The 17,444-nt window shown below is 44.6% G+C and overlaps 1 protein-coding gene across 2 annotated transcripts in view; it reads right to left on the bottom strand.

The window, feature by feature from the left end:
• LOC121530705 (proheparin-binding EGF-like growth factor) overlaps positions 1-10,308 on the bottom strand; it is a gene marked incomplete at its 5' end in the record, with an annotated part of 11,559 nt that extends 1,251 nt beyond the window's left edge. Inside the window, 4 exon segments of one of the 2 annotated variants that reach the window (XM_045216713.1) lie at positions 214-320; positions 7,672-7,842; positions 8,461-8,719; positions 10,123-10,308. In XM_045216713.1, coding sequence (XP_045072648.1) covers positions 224-320; positions 7,672-7,842; positions 8,461-8,719; positions 10,123-10,308 — 713 coding nt within the window. 2 annotated transcript variants of the gene reach the window in all.
• Positions 10,309-17,444: the final 7,136 nt, after the last annotated feature.

Genomic DNA, 17,444 nt, shown 5'->3' with positions numbered 1-17,444 from the left:
AGAGAGAGAGAGCATGTGTGTGGGCAAGCGTACATGTGTGTGTGTGTGTGTGTGTGTGTGGTTTGGAGACACCATCAGTAATACAGTCTAATACTGCATTCTTACACTTCCTCATGTGACGCAATCACACACACACACACACGTGCCTGAGTGTGTATGTGTGGGGTTTGTTGCAGTCTTAGTGGGTACGTGTAGGAGAGGTGTGTGTCTTACCTGCTGATGGTCACACTGTGATGTCACAGGGTGTGGTTTTCTGGAGCTGTTCCTTCTCACTGCCGGAGCCCAGGTAGGCAGCCAGGAAGTTCTTATGAGTCCTGTAACTGGTAGCAAACAGACACACAGAGAGGGAGGGACGTTAGATAACTCCTTTAGGGTGCATTCCGTTCTGCCAAATGGGGCTCGAATTGAATCGAACAGCAGCATCCAAAGCCAAAGAGAGACAAGTCTTTCATTCTGTTGGCTTTAGATCTCAGGGAATGTGAACCACACCATTGGACTCCAGCCAACACACTATGGGCTAGTTTAACATCCACTACACTACCGTAGAATCCTACCAGGATTCAGAAATCAGTCCTCTAACACAGATTGGAGTTCAGTATTCCAGCATGACACAGTTGAATGTAAAATCGATTCAGATGAGCCATGGACTCAATATGACCCATGGTTAGCTTACATTAGCTGTATTTTGTTTGCAGTGCAAATAGTTCGAGTAGCCATAATTAGCTATTCAGGAGTCTTATGGCTTGGGGGTAGAAGCTGTTGAGAAGTCTTTTGGACCTAGACTTGGCACTCCGATATTCTAGACTATTCTGTGCTTCCAACTTTGTGGCAACAGTTTGGGGAAGGCCCTTTCCTGTTTCAGCATGACAATGACCCCGTGCACAAACTGGTTTGTCGAGATCGGTGTGGAAGAACTTGACTGGCCTGCACAGAGCCCTGACCTCAACCCCATCGAACACCTTTGGGATGAATTGGAACACCGACTGAGAGCCAGACCTAATCGCCCAACATCAGTGCCCGACCTCACTAATGCTCTTGTGGCTGAATGGAGGCAAGTCCCCGCAGCAATGTTCCAGCATCTAGTGGAAAGCCTTCCCAGAAGAGTGGAGGCTGTTATAGCAGCAAAGGGGGGAACAACTCCATATTAATGCCCATGATTTTGGAATGAGATGTTTGACGAGCAGGTGTCCACATGTCAACTCAAACCTTATGGCAAAAGGGGGAGGGGGATTCGATGCCACCTGCCCACCATAGGGCAACCTGGCTCTGAGGAGCATTCCCTCGGAGACGAGGTCTACCCCCAAACTATTAAATACAATTCCAGATTGTACTCTGTCTCTGTTGTCATTCAGTTAAGCCTGTACTCGATTGAACTGTATATGGCTCTACTATCACTCATGTCGTTAGCAGCATCGTCAAACTAATTAGTCTTAGGTAACACTGTGGATGATATAGTTCTTGCTCCTCGTTGCCACAGCAACAATCAGAGCAAACGCAACACACACATTGATTCATAGTTTTGATAAACACACTGTGTCAAATGTATTAAGTTTGATTGAATTTCACTGTCGATAACAGAATACCAGTCAATAAAAAAAATACTTTCAAATATCAGCTATTAACAGAACATTTGTCAGGCACAAGTCATGTAATCAGAGCAAGCAGTACTGTATAAGTTTACCCAGTATGTGACCAGACCACTGCTCTCTCCTGTCTGAACTAGACCACTGCTATCTCCTGTCTGAACCAGACCACTGCTATCTCCTGTCTGAACCAGACCATTGCTATCTCCTATCTGAACCAGACCACTGCTCTCTCCTGTCTGAACTAGACCACTGCTATCTCCTATCTGAACCAGACCACTGCTATCTCATATCTGAACCAGACCACTGCTATCTCCTATCTGAACCAGACCACTGCTTTCTCCTGTCTGAACCAGACCACTGCTTTCTCCTGTCTGAACCAGACCACTGCTATCTCCTATCTGAACCAGACCACTGCTATCTCCTGTCTGAACTAGACCACTGCTCTCTCCTATCTGAACCAGACCATTGCTATCTCCTATCTGAACTAGACCACTGCTTTCTCCTGTCTGAACTAGACCACTGCTATCTCCTATCTGAACCAGACCACTGCTATCTCCTATCTGAACCAGACCATTGCTATATCCTATCTGAACCAGACCACTGCTTTCTACTGTCTGAACTAGACCACTGCTATCTCCTATCTGAACCAGACCACTGCTATCTCCTGTCTGAACTAGACCACTGCTATCTCCTATCTGAACCAGACCACTGCTTTCTCCCTGTCTGAACTAGACCACTGCTATCTCCTATCTGAACCAGACCATTGCTATCTCCTATCTGAACCAGACCATTGCTATCTCCTATCTGAACCAGACCACTGCTCTATCCTGTCTGAACCAGACCACTGCTATCTCCTATCTGAACTAGACCACTGCTATCTCCTATCTGAACCAGACCACTGCTCTCTCTTGTCTGAACTAGACCACTGCTATCTCCTATCTGAACCAGACCACTGCTCTCTCTTGTCTGAACCAGACCACTGCTATCTCCTATCTGAACCAGACCACTGCTTTCTCCTGTCTGAACTAGACCACTGCTATCTCCTATCTGAACCAGACCATTGCTATCTCCTATCTGAACCAGACCATTGCTATCTCCTATCTGAACCAGACCACTGCTATATCCTGTCTGAACCAGACCACTGCTATCTCCTATCTGAACTAGACCACTGCTTTCTCCTGTCTGAACTAGACCACTGCTATCTCCTATCTGAACCAGACCACTGCTATCTCCTATCTGAACCAGACCATTGCTATATCCTATCTGAACCAGACCACTGCTTTCTACTGTCTGAACTAGACCACTGCTATCTCCTATCTGAACCAGACCACTGCTATCTCCTGTCTGAACTAGACCACTGCTATCTCCTATCTGAACCAGACCACTGCTTTCTCCTGTCTGAACTAGACCACTGCTATCTCCTATCTGAACCAGACCATTGCTATCTCCTATCTGAACCAGACCATTGCTATCTCCTATCTGAACCAGACCACTGCTCTATCCTGTCTGAACCAGACCACTGCTATCTCCTATCTGAACTAGACCACTGCTATCTCCTATCTGAACCAGACCACTGCTCTCTCTTGTCTGAACTAGACCACTGCTATCTCCTATCTGAACCAGACCACTGCTCTCTCTTGTCTGAACCAGACCACTGCTATCTCCTATCTGAACCAGACCACTGCTTTCTCCTGTCTGAACTAGACCACTGCTATCTCCTATCTGAACCAGACCATTGCTATCTCCTATCTGAACCAGACCATTGCTATCTCCTATCTGAACCAGACCACTGCTATATCCTGTCTGAACCAGACCACTGCTATCTCCTATCTGAACTAGACCACTGCTATCTCCTATCTGAACCAGACCACTGCTCTCTCTTGTCTGAACTAGACCACTGCTATCTCCTATCTGAACCAGACCACTGCTCTCTCTTGTCTGAACCAGACCACTGCTATCTCCTGTCTGAACCAGACCACTGCTATCTCCTGTCTGAACCAGACCACTGCTATCTCATATCTGAACCAGACCACTGCTATCTCCTATCTGAACCAGACCACTGCTATCTCCTATCTGAACCAGACCACTGCTCTATCCTGTCTGAACCAGACCACTGCTATCTCCTGTCTAAACTAGACCACTGCTATCTCCTATCTGAACCAGACCACTGCTATCTCCTATCTGAACCAGACCACTGCTATCTCCTATCTGAACCAGACCACTGCTATCTCCTATCTGAACCAGACCACTGCTATCTCCTATCTGAACCAGACCACTGCTATCTCCTATCTGAACCAGACTACTGCTCTCTCCTATCTGAACCAGACCACTGCTATCTCCTATCTGAACCAGACCACTGCTATCTCCTGTCTAAACTAGACCACTGCTCTCTCCTGTCTGAACCAGACCACTGCTATCTCCTATCTGAACTAGACCACTGCTCTCTCCTGTCTGAACCAGATCACTGCTTTCTCCTGTCTAAACTAGACCACTGCTATCTCCTATCTGAACAGTAAAAACTGTAGGCCTTTATGAGGAATCCCAGGCCCATTTATTATATTTGCTCTGACTTGGACTGTTGACTTTGTCCCTCATTCAGACGATACTAGTAAATTAGATAATAGGGTTACTGATTGATAAGGTATGGAGCGTCTGTGTGTATCCCAGTGTGTGTGTGCTAAGTCTACCTTTGTATGCATCAGGCTATGTCCAAGTAAATATATGAATTCTTATAGTTATAAAGGTATTGCCTTGATATCGTCTTGAGCAATATCAAGGTATGTCAGTGTGGGTGAGGGGGTGTATAAGGGTTTGTAGGGGTGTGTTCAGGGGTTTTAATGATGCATTATGTTGAGGTAAGGGCTGTTTTGGAGTGTTCGTGTCACTACCATTATGTTAAAGTTGTGTTATGGTTGAATTAGGGTTGTGTTAACATTGTGTTAAAGTTGTGATATGGTTGTATTAACGTTGTGTCATTGTTACTCACTGTGCGCAGGTCATGAGCAGTATGGTTGGGTTGTATTAACGTTGTGTTATGGTTGTATTAAAGTTGTGTTATGGTTGTCTTAACATTGTGTTATGGTTGTATTAACGTTGTGTTATGGTTGTATTAGGTCTATACTCACTGTGTGCAGGTCATGAGCAGTACGGTTGGATTGCATTATGGTTGTGTTATGGTTGTATTAACGTTGTGTTATGGTTGTATTAGGTCTATACTCACTGTGTGCAGGTCATGAGCAGTACGGTTGGGTTGCATTATGGTTGTGTTATGGTTGTATTAACGTTGTGTTATGGTTGTATTACGTCTATACTTACTGTCTGCAGGTCATGAGCAGTACGGTTGTGTTGTGTTAGGTTGTGTGAAGCTTACTACAAGCTCTATGGAGACGCAGGATTTGGAGCGTGGTGCAGTGTTGCAATGTCGTTTTTTACGCCACAAAAGGGCCGGCTCCTTGTAATACGCTCCGGCATTCAACGTACTTTTGTTCTACCTGAAAATTGAGACACGCCGTATGATTCCTTCCCGCAGCCGTGGGGGCAGTCCTGTCGCTTGGTTCCTTGATCTGATCTATGGGCTATTCATCAAAGTAGCCTATTTTGCATTGATAGCAAAATATAATCTCAGCGACTGTTCAAACAGTAAACCAAAGAACAATTATCCACCCAAAAAGGTATTTTGTTTCGAAGTAATAACTACTGATTCCAGGCTGTTGTGAAACGGTAGAACCTGCTGTAGCCAACTAGCTAGCCATGCGCTATTTTTCTCTTTGACCAAAACATGAGGATGTTCTATTTTTAGCTAATATGGGAATTAATACACAAGCAGCATATCAAACTGGGATAACGTTTTAGGATACACCGATAAGTATACGAATATTTGCCGGGGCATATTTCTTAAATTATATAAATCTGATTATTTCAGATGGAGATGAGGGAAGCTAAAAAGGCTAGCTAGCTTGCTATGTTTTTAGCCAGGCTAAAGGCAGCTAGCCAGGCTAAAGGCAGCTAGCCAGGCTAAAGGCAGCTAGCCAGGCTAAAGGCAGCTAGCCAGGCTGCCAGCTAGCTACTACTAGGAAGGGAAGGCTTCTTCTTATTCGATGAGGTTTAATGGCGGTTGGCATCCAATAAACGTTGCATTATCAACTAGACTGGAGAATACCTCCCTTATACTTTGCTTGAAAAAGGAAAATAAATCAACAAATACTCTACCATCTAACCCTACACTCATTAAAAACCCACCACCCTACTCCACTATTTAAACCTATTTAGTCCTACCTCAGGCCAACAGAATGAAAGGACGGGACGGGACACCACCACTCGACACATCCTGTAACTCTTCTGACGTCAAATCTCGTACACCCAAATACTTATCCGCAACTGGCCACCACAACGTCTATTTTCTTACGTTCCATCCCTGCAGTACAGTTGCTCACCATTGCTATGAACGCCAAAAAGGCAATCTTACTGAAGCATACAGTATATCACTCGTTGGCCTATCCCTCTGTACTGGTACAGATCTACTACTCACACCACTCCTCTCAGGATCCCTCCCCCTTGACCCATCTTCCTCTACTTTCTTCACTGCCTCAGCATATGACAACTTCTGCACAACTCTAACCCTGGTAACCTCAACCTGCCTCTCTCGCACCGGACCCTTCTGATCCCCAGCCCCATGGGCACCCCTACAATTAACACATACCACTACTTTCCCCAATGCTACACATTCCTTTGTCTCATGCCCTTCTGCACACTTCTCACACCTAGGAACCTCCCTCCTACACACTGCTGTCACATGCCCATAAGCTTGACACCTGTAACAACGTAATGTATTCGGCACATAATCTCCTACGGGATACCTGAAACATCTGGCAGAGACTCAACAGACAATGACTCTTCTGTTTCTGTCTGCGTCGCACCAAACGACGAGCATCACAAACACCGTGAATCTTCCCCTTCAGTTGGTCAGCTTTCACATTTACCGCTACCCCAGTAATCACTCCTTTCAATGGCGCCCTTTTCTTGAGAGCAAAATAATTCACATCTCTTGTCCCCATTAATTTAACGTGGAGCGCCTGCTCCCTCTGACTAGCAGAAACACTAACAATTATCACCAGACCCCTTCTGGTTACCCTCACCGATTCCACAGCACCCAACTCTGTTTTCACCCACCCTGACACCACAAATGGATCAGCCAAAAGGCAAGGGTCCGCCTTCTCCAAAAACGTCACTCCTACCGTCACAGACTCATCTTTATCCTGACCCTCTGTGCTAGCCTCGGGCTCAGAGAACTTCACCACACCTGCCACCTCTGATACTTCGCCCTCATTCACTTCCATTTCTCCTCCAGACCTCGATCCGGCGTACGACTCACTCTGCTTACACCTTCTACCATTATTTTTCAACAAACCATCTCCCTTTGTTCCTCCATTTTTACCCAACTCACCTTCTTCCTCACTTCCTCTCTTTTTCCCTCCATTCCTCCTCCTCCGTATTCCAAGTATACGTCTCCTTGTGATAATACTCCACTTCTCCTGACATACATCTTGTTCTTGCCCTCTCAGTTCATTCCACCGGCTCTATCAGAGATCTGTAGATGATCAAAGGGAAGGCTTCCTTGCTTTCCACTTTGTGAATGGGAGTGGGACCGGTGCGGATATCATGCTACCAAAAGGTGTCCGCTGCTCCAAAAATCCCACTCCATCCACACACACGCACATAGATCAACGGAGTGAAGCTTGTAGTAACTTTTAGTGTTGTGTTATGGTTGTATTAATGTTGTGTTATGGTTGTATTAGGTCTATACTCACTGTGCGCAGGTCATGAGTAGTATGGTTGGGTTGTGTTACGGTTGTGCTATGTTTTTATTAATGTTGTGTTATGGTTGTGTTAATGTTGTGTTATGGTTGTGTTAATGTTGTGTTATGGTTGTATTAGGTCTATACTCACTGTGTGCAGGTCATGAGCAGTACGGTTGGGTTGTGTTACGGTTGTGTTATGGTTGTGTTAATGTTGTGTTATGGTTGTGTTAATGTTGTGTTATGGTTGTGTTAATGTTGTGTTATGGTTGTGTTAGGTCTATACTCACTGTGCGCAGGTCAAGAGTAGTATGGCGAGGCAGCTGATGCTGGAGAGGACCACAGCTATGATGACCAGAACAGTCTGAACCACCTCAGCTCTGCTGCTCTCCTCCTCTTCGTCGTTCCTCGTAGGCAGGAGCAGGATACCACAGCGCTCGCCGTCATAACCCCTCTCACACCTGCAGGGGAGAGGATCAATCAATTAATAAATCAACTCATCTATCAATCAATAAATCAAAACATAAGTCAGTCAGTTAGTCAATCAAACAATTGGTCAGTCAATCAATGAATCAGTCTATCTATCCAATCCATCCTTCCCATCCATCAATCCATCAACCCTTCCTTCCTTGAATCCATCCATCATCCATCCATCCGCACACACACACACACACACACGCACACATTTTTACATTTTTAGTCATTTAGCAGACGCTCTTATCCAGAGCGACTTACAGTTAGTGATTAATTTTTTTTTTTTTTATACTGGCCCCCCGTGGGAATCAAACCCACAACCCTGGCGTTGCAAACGCCATGCTCTACCAACTGAGCTACATCCCTGCCGGCCATTCCCTCCCCTACCCTGGACGACGCTGGGCCAATTGTGCACCGCCCATGAGTCTCCCGGTCACGGCCGGCTGCGACAGAGCCTGGATTCGAACCAGGATCTCTAGTGGCACAGTTAGCATTGCGATGCAGTGCCTTAGACCACTGCGCCACTCAGGAGACACACACACACACACACACACACACACACACACACGCACATTGTACTAAAAGTAGATTTGTGTTGTACTCACACACACACTGGCTCTCTCAGGTCCGCCATGTACTTGCAGTTTCCGTGGATACAGTATGCCTGGTGGGAGGAGCTACAAGGGTCCTCTGTAACACGCCCTGACGTCTGGTGTGGGTGCTCGGTCGTGAACTCCGGCGTGTGTCCTGATGTGTGTTCAGGATTGAAGGCTGTGGTGCTATTGTTACTATCGTTCCTGTTCTTCCTCTTTCCTTTCTGACTCTTCCTCTTTCTTTTTTGGTCTTTACTGGGACGCAGCACTGCTGGGAAACCACAGGTTTACTATCCTTTAATATTACAGTATTACAGACAGGTGGAGACAGATGGAGACATATGGAGATAGATGGAGACATATGGAGATAGATGGAGACATATGGAGATAGATGGAGACAGATGGAGATAGATGGAGACATATGGAGATAGATGGAGACATATGGAGATAGATGGAGACATATGGAGATAGATGGAGACATATGGAGATATATGGAGATAGATGGAGACATATGGAGATAGATGGAGACATATGGAGATAGATGGAGACATATGGAGATAGATGGAGACATATGGAGATAGATGGAGACATATAGAGATAGATGGCGACATATGGAGATAGATGGCAACATATGGAGACATATGGAGAAAGATGGAGACATATGGAGATAGATGGAGACATATGGAGATAGATGGAGACATATGGAGATAGATGGAGACATATGGAGACATATGGAGATAGATGGAGATAGATGGAGACATATGGAGATAGATGGAGACATATGGAGATAGATGGAGACATATGGAGATAGATGGAGACATATGGAGATAGATGGAGACATATGGAGATAGATGGAGACATATGGAGATAGATGGAGATAGATGGAGACATATGGAGATAGATGGAGACATATGGAGATAGATGGAGACATATGGAGATAGATGGAGATAGATGGAGACATATGGAGATAGATGGAGATAGATGGAGACATATGGAGATAGATGGAGACATATGGAGATAGATGGAGATAGATGGAGACATATGGAGATAGATGGAGATAGATGGAGACATATGGAGATAGATGGAGATAGATGGAGACATATGGAGATAGATGGAGATAGATGGAGACATATGGAGATAGATGGAGACATATGGAGATAGATGGAGATAGATGGAGACATATGGAGATAGATGGAGACATATGGAGATAGATGGAGATAGATGGAGACATATGGAGATAGATGGAGACATATGGAGATAGATGGAGATAGATGGAGATAGATGGAGACATATGGAGACATATGGAGATAGATGGAGACATATGGAGATAGATGGAGATAGATGGAGACATATGGAGATAGATGGAGACATATGGAGATAGATGGAGACATATGGAGATAGATGGAGACATATGGAGACAGATGGGAGAGAGATGGAAACAGATGGAGAGAGATGGAGACAGATGAAGACAGATGGAGACAGATGGAGACTGATGGGAGAGAGATGGAAACAGATGGAGAGAGATGGAGACAGATGAAGACAGATGGGAGACAGATGGAGAAAGATGGGAGAGATATGGATACAGATGGGGCCAGATGGAGACAGATGGAGACAGATTGGAGAGAGGGGGTAGGGGTGAGGGGTTAGGGGTGAGGGGTTGTCTGACAGTCCTACCTTGGGGTGAGCCATCTGTAGGTGAACCTCCCGACAGATCTTCATCCAGCTCCAGTTCCTCCTCATCCTCTTCGCCCAGAGAGCTCTGTAGCCTCTCCCCTTCCCCAGAGGCCAACGCCCCCGTCACATGGCTCAGCCCTGCCGATAACGTCACCGCGGATCCCAGGACACCTAATGCGCTAAAGACTACAACCAGACCACACCAGTCAAACACAGAGCACTGAAAACTACAACCAGACCACACCAGTCAAACACAGAGCACTGAAACTACAACCAGATCACACCAGTCAAACACAGAGCACTGAAAAACTACAAACAGACCACACCAGTCAAACACAGAGCATTGAAAACTACAACTAAGAACACACGTCTTAAACTGCACAGACCAGAGTACTACAAAGTACAACCAGAACACTCCAATCATACATATCAATCAAGACTGCAAGCAGACCAAACCGGTCACACACAGAGCAGTGCAGACTACAACCCAATACCACACACAGAAGACTAGAGCACCCAATACTTCAATAATATTAGCATATGGTACATCACACAGCTGGTCTCTGACCAGTCTTAACAGGTTGTGAAACATCTTTCTCTCTCTCTCTCTCTCTCTCTCTCTCTCTCTCTCTCTCTCTCTCTCTCTCTCTCTCTCTCTCTCTCTCTCTCTCTCTCTCTCTCTCTCTCTCTCTCTCTCTCTCTCTCTCTCTCTCTCTCTCTCTCTCTCTCTCTCTCTCTCCTCTCTCTCTCTCTCTCTCTCTCTCTCTCTCTCTCTCTCTCTCTCTCTCTCTCTCTCTCTCTCTCTCTCTCTCTCTCTCTCTCTCTCTCTCTCTCTCTCTCTCTCTCTCTCTCTCTCTCTCTCTCTCTCTCTGTCTCTGTCTCTCTCTCTCTCTCTGTCTCTGTCTCTGTCTCTCTCTCTCTCTCTCTCTCTCTCTCTCTCTCTCTCTCTCTCTCTCTCTGTCTCTCTCTCTCTCTCTCTCTCTCTCTCTCTCTCTCTCTCTCTCTCTCTCTCTCTCTCTCTTCTCTCTCTCTCTCTCTCTCTGTCTCTGTCTCTGTCTCTTCTCTTTCTCTCTCTCTCTCTGTCTCTCTCTCTCTCTCTCTCTCTCTCTCTCTCTCTCTCTCTCTCTCTCTCTCTCTCTCTCTCTCTCTCTCTCTCTCTCTCTCTCTCTCTCTCTCTCTCTCTCTCTCTCTCTCTCTCTCTCTCTCTCCTCTCTCTCTCTCTCTGTCTCTGTCTCTCTCTCTCTCTCTCTCTCTCTCTCTCTCTCTCTCTCTCTCTCTCTCTCTCTCTCTCTCTCTCTCTCTCTCTCTCTCTCTCTCTCTCTCTCTCTCTCTCTCTCTCTCTCTCTCTCTCTCTCTCTCTCTCTCTCTCTCTCTCTCTCTCTCTCTCTCTCTCTCTCTCTCTCTCTCTCTCTCTCTCTCTCTCTCTCTCTCTCTCTCTCTCTCTCTCTCTCTCTCTCTCTCTCTCTCTCTCTCTCTCTCTCTCTCTCTCTCTCTCTCTCTCTCTCTCTCTCTCTCCCCTCTCTCCCTCTCTCTCTCTCTCTCTCTCTCTCTCTCTCTCTCTCTCTCTCTCTCTCTCTCTCTCTCTCTCTCTCTCTCTCTCTCTCTCTCCCTCTCTCTCTCTCTCTCTCTCTCTCTCTCTCTCTCTCTCTCTCTCTCTCTCTCTCCTCTCTCTCTCTCTCTCTCTCTCTCTCTCTCTCTCTCTCTCTCTCTCTCTCTCTCTCTCTCTCTCTCTCTCTCTCTCTCTCTCTCTCTCTCTCTCTCTCTCTCTCTCTCTCTCTCTCTCTCTCTCTCTCTCTCTCTCTCTCTCTCTCTCTCTCTCTCTCTCTCTCTCTCTCTCTCTCTCTCTCTCTCTCTCTCTCTCTCTCTCTCTCTCTCTCTCTCTCTCTCTCCTCTCTCTCTCTCTCTCTCTCTCTCTCTCTCTCTCTCTCTCTCTCTCTCTCCTCTCTCTCTCTCTCTCTCTCTCTCTCTCTCTCTCTCTCTCTCTCTCTCTCTCTCTCTCTCTCTCTCTCTCTCTCTCTCTCTCTCTCTCTCTCTGTCTCTCTCTCTCTCTCTCTCTCTCTCTCTCTCTCTCTCTCTCTCTCCTCTCTCTCTCTCTCTCTCTCTCTCTCTCTCTCTCTCTCTCTCTCTCTCTCTCTCTCTCTCTCTCTCTCTCTCTCTCTCTCTCTCTCTCTCTCTCTCTTCTCTCCTGTCTCTCTCTTCTTTCTCTCTCTCTCTCTCTCTCTCTCTCTCTCTCTAGCTCTCTCTCTCTCATCAATCAAAATAACATTAAACCTTACACTCACACAAGTTTCAAAGGGAATATACACATTTCAAATTCATTTTTGGTACGTGTTATAATGATGTGAAATAGTTAATATCTCTCTCTATCTCATCTCTATCGTCAGCAAATTTAAAACAACAAGGCACAAACACAAAGCAACAAGGCACTAGCGCCTCTCCCCCACGTCCTACTTGTAGTGTGTATTACATTACATGTTCTTGTTTTTAAATGTATTAAAGTTCTTTTTTATTTGTTCTGTCAACCCCAGTAAGACCAGCTGCCCCATTGGCGTCCTAATGGAGATCTCTCACTCCATCTCTCTGCCTGTCCTCCCTGTAGGCTTCTTCCCTCAACAAACATCTGTCCTCTTCTCTCAACCCACTCACCCGTTTATCCATCCTGTCCAAACTAAACACAATAATCGCAAATGATTGTACAAGCCCTCTTACCCCAACGTAGGGGGGGGAGGATGGGAGTGTTCATGTCCTAATTTTGTGTATCTTTGAGTGCTGTGTTCTGCGCTGAGTGAGACTAGTCCTGTTCTGTCTCTGCTTCCTCTTCCCTCCTCTAGATTGGGTGGCGGCTTTTATAGATCCGCCTCAGTAAGTGTGGGTGTGTGTGTGTGTGTGTGTGTGTGTGTGTGTGTGTGTGTGTGTGTGTTTGGTGTTTACTATACTCATGGGGAATTCTATATACTAAGAAAAATTTGACCAACTGGGGACATTTTGTTGGTCCCCACAAGTCAAATATTGTTTCTAGCGGGTTTTAGGGTTAGTTAGAATTGTTTGTTAGATTTTATTGTTGATGGTTTTTTGTTTTTTTTGGTTTGGTTAGGGTTAGGTTTTTTGTTTTTGTTTTTTTTAAATAGGATTTTGAATGTGAATTTATTTCCCCTTTATATTTTTGTGTGTGTTTTGTGTGTGTGTGTCAGTCATCATAATTAATGATTAACTTGCTCACCTTGGGGATTATTTATTCATTCTGTTCTTATTTTCACTATTTGATATGGTAGTGAATCCTCTCACTTGTTCAGTACAGTCAACCAGCCAGTCACCCTTGATACAATCAATGTCCTGAGACTCTATACTAACCGGTTGGCGCTGTTACCTTCAGTTGGGTTTCGATTTTGATTCTCTCTTTAGTTGAAGTTCAAATCCAGCATAAGTTGTTTTTCATGTTTGTTTTATCCTATCCAAACCTTAACCCTACTTAGTTAATGCTAACATAACCTACCAGCATGTTTGAGTTAATGCCTATACAAACCCTACCTAACTGTTTGAGTTAATCCTACATTTATTTACAATTTTGACGTTGAAAACACAGATGGGGTCTTATTCTGGCGTATGTTGGTCTACACACACACACACACACCCACATACACACACATCACATCACACACACACACACACACACTGTATTATTTGTCTCACTCATTCTTACACACACATTAAAAACTTACCTTTCTCTTCATATTTTGCTGAGGTCAAGCTGAGGTCAAGCTGAGGTCAAGCCCTGTTAATAGGCCATAAAAACTAAACAACAGCTTTATACTTTTGCACAAACACACACACACACACACCCTATCAACACTACACACACACACACACACACCCCACACACACACATACAACACACCACCCACACACACAAACACACACACCGCATAACACACACACACACACACACACACACACCACACACACACACATACAACACACACACCCACACCAACACACCCACAAACACACACACATACACACACACACCACCATCACACACACATAACACACCCCACACCTCCACACACTACAACACACACACACACACACACACACACACACACACACACACACACACACACACCCACACACACACACACACACACACACAACACACAAACACACACACCATACACACACACACACACATACAACACACATCAACATACACCACCACAACCTGCTTTCCCACACTATCCCACACACACCTCTGATGTTGCCAGGGTGTTTCTTATTCAAGTTTAGTTTTTTTGTATATTTATATTGTAGTATTTATTTTTAGACTATTGAAATTTGTTTATACTCAATATTATTTTATCCCAATATCTTCACTTATTTTCTGATCTTTTTCAAAACATTCCCATTTCTATTTTGGTTCCATGGAAGTTGTGATTATTTTGTTTCCCATTAGTTCTGACAATAAGTTTCTCCAACTAGTTTAAAATTTTGACATGTTAAATTATCACCTTTCTGGATGTAATTTTGTTCAGTTAACCTTTTCTATCGTTCCTTTTTTTTAGTTTTTTGAGGTTTACTTCCAACCTGAATGTTTATCATTTGCTATCTTATTTTAAACTTTTTATTACTCTAAGTGCAAATCTCCATGAATATTTCTTAGGTATTAATCTCAAACCCATTTCTTTTTATTAGATGATCTATGGCATCAGTGAGATTGGACCTATAATCTTCTGTTCTCTATCCATAGAACTAGTCACTCTACACCACCAGGATGAACTAGCATCCTGTTTTAACTTCATTCCACTTTAAACCATTTACAGTCTATTCCAACAGACCAATTTCAAATAACACACTCATTAAATCAAATATATCATTATCATACCAACACACCTAAAACACACCTAACACGATTTTGTTAATGCTGAAATGATTATATGTTTTTAATACATTCTTATTTCAATAAATCAAATCTCTTTATTAAACCCGAGATCCAACAGGTGCAGATTTACAGTGAAATCTTACTTACTGCCCTTAACTAACAGTGCATTTATTTTATAACAATAAAAATAAAAATAAAACAACAACAAAAAAAGTATTGAGAAAAAAAGAGCAAATAAAATAAAATAAGGATTTTATCGGATGTGCAAGTCAATGACGCCCGTAGTTGAGATAGTTAATAATATTACATGTGGGGTAGGGTTAAAGTGACTATGCATAAATAATTAACATAGCAGCACATAAGGATGGAGTGGGGGGGCAGTGCAAATAGTCATTATCCATGATTAGCTGTTCGATCTTATGTTGTAAGCTGTTGAGGAGTCTTTTACCTCTTGCACTCCGGTACCGCTGCCTGCGTCAGGAAGAGCAGTCTATACTAGGGGTGGCTGGGTCTTCTTTCGAGGCCTTCCTCTGTCCGCCTGGTATAGGGTCCTGGATGGCCGGAAGCTTGTTCCCCAGTGATTACTGGTCCTTTCCCTCTGTAGTGCCTTGCTCGGAGCCATCGTTGCCTACCAGGCGGTGATACAACCAGTCAGGATGCTCGTGTGCAGCTGTAAATTTTTCCGATCTAGACCATTGCCAAATCTTTCCAAGTCTCCTGGGGCTGGCTTTGTCGTGCCACTCTTCACACTTTGTCTTGGTGTGTTTGGACCCATGACTATTAATTTTTGATCATGACTCCAAAACTTGAAGCTCTCAACCTGTTGCACTACCAGCCCCGATCGATGAGAATGGGGCGTGCTCAGTCCTCTTTTTTTTCTGCCAGTCCCAATAATCTCCTTTGTCTTGTATCTTAGGAGGTTGTTGTCCTGTGCACCACTGGCCAGTCTCACCTCCTTTGCTGCATTCATCTCATGTGTTGCTCTTATCCCTCACCACTGATTGTGTTCGCCATCATTAATGATGGTGTTGGAGTCGTGCCTTCTCATGCAGTCATGGGTGAACGAGTACGGAGGGGGACTACCACTAGCACCCCTGAAGGGCCCCGTGTTGAGGATCAGTGTGGCAGATATGTGTTGTTTACTACTCCCCTGGGCGACCCATCAGAAGTCCCAGGATCCAGTTGCAGAGGGGGGTGTTTAGATCCCACAGTTAGTGATGACCAGGGCATATGGTGTTGAGATGCTGAGCTGTAGTCAATGAATAGCATTCTCATGTAGGAAATTGTTCCTCTTGTCCAGTGGGAAAAGGAACAGTGTGGTCTATCATCATTGTTGGCGGTATGCAAATTGGAGTGGGTCTAGGAGTTTCGTATCCTGTACATTGATATGAGCCACGATAACCAACCTTTCAACCCACTTCTGGCTACGACGTCAAAGTGCTCGTTGTAGTCATTTAGGCAGTTATCTTAAGTCCTTGGGCATGGGACCATGTTCTTTTTGGTCAGTCCACGAGCTCCAATCGACATGTTGAAAATGTCCGTGAACCAGTTGGTCAACACATGCTCGATACACGTCGTGGTAATCCGTCTGTGGCCCTGCGCCTTGTAATATTACCTGCTTAAAATCTTACTCACATCCGGCTCACGAGACGTGATCCATAGTCATCCCGGAACAGCTGGTGCTCTTCATGCTTCAGTGTTGCTTGACTCGCGAGCATAGAAGTGGTTTAGCTGCGTCTGGTAGGCTTGTGTCACTGGTTCGCTGCGCTGTACTTCCCTTTGTAGTCTGTAATAGTTTTCCTCCACTCCGTGACGTCAGGCCATTAATCACGTTTCAATCTTAGCCTGTATTACTCTTTTGCCTGTTTGATGGTTAGTTGGAGGAGCATAGCGGGATTTCTTATAGCGTCGGGTTATCCTTCCTTAGCGACTCTACTTTAGCTCAATATCAGATGCTTCCTGTAATCCATGGCTTCTGGTTTGAGCAGGTGTGTACGCAATATTCACTGTGGGGGCAAACATCCTCGATACACTTATTAATTAAACCAGTAACTTAGTGTACCTCCTCAATGCTGTCTGAAGAATCCCCGAACATGTTCCAGTCTGTATAAAAACAGTCCTCACATTATCTTTCGTCATTTTTTTTAACCTGTCACTGGTCTCCTATAACAAGATTTTGCTTATAACAGAATCATAAGTTATGGTCAGATTTGCCAAATCGAGCCATGCGTCTCTGTGTGTAGTTGTGTTTTTTTTTCCTCTGGTTGCACATTTAACATGCTGGTAGAAATTAGGTAAAGCGGATTTAAGTTTCCCTGCATTAAAGTCCCGGCCACTAGAAGCTCTACACACTCTGGATTTTTCCTGTTAGATTTATTTTACAACATCATTCAATTACCCATACTAATGCCAGCATTGGTTTGTGGTGTTAGTAAATAGACATTTA

The sequence above is a fragment of the Coregonus clupeaformis genome, unplaced genomic scaffold (assembly GCF_020615455.1).
Source record: "Coregonus clupeaformis isolate EN_2021a unplaced genomic scaffold, ASM2061545v1 scaf0780, whole genome shotgun sequence".
Taxonomy (NCBI): Eukaryota; Metazoa; Chordata; class Actinopteri; order Salmoniformes; family Salmonidae; genus Coregonus; species Coregonus clupeaformis.
This window is presented reverse-complemented; position numbering and strand designations above follow the sequence as displayed.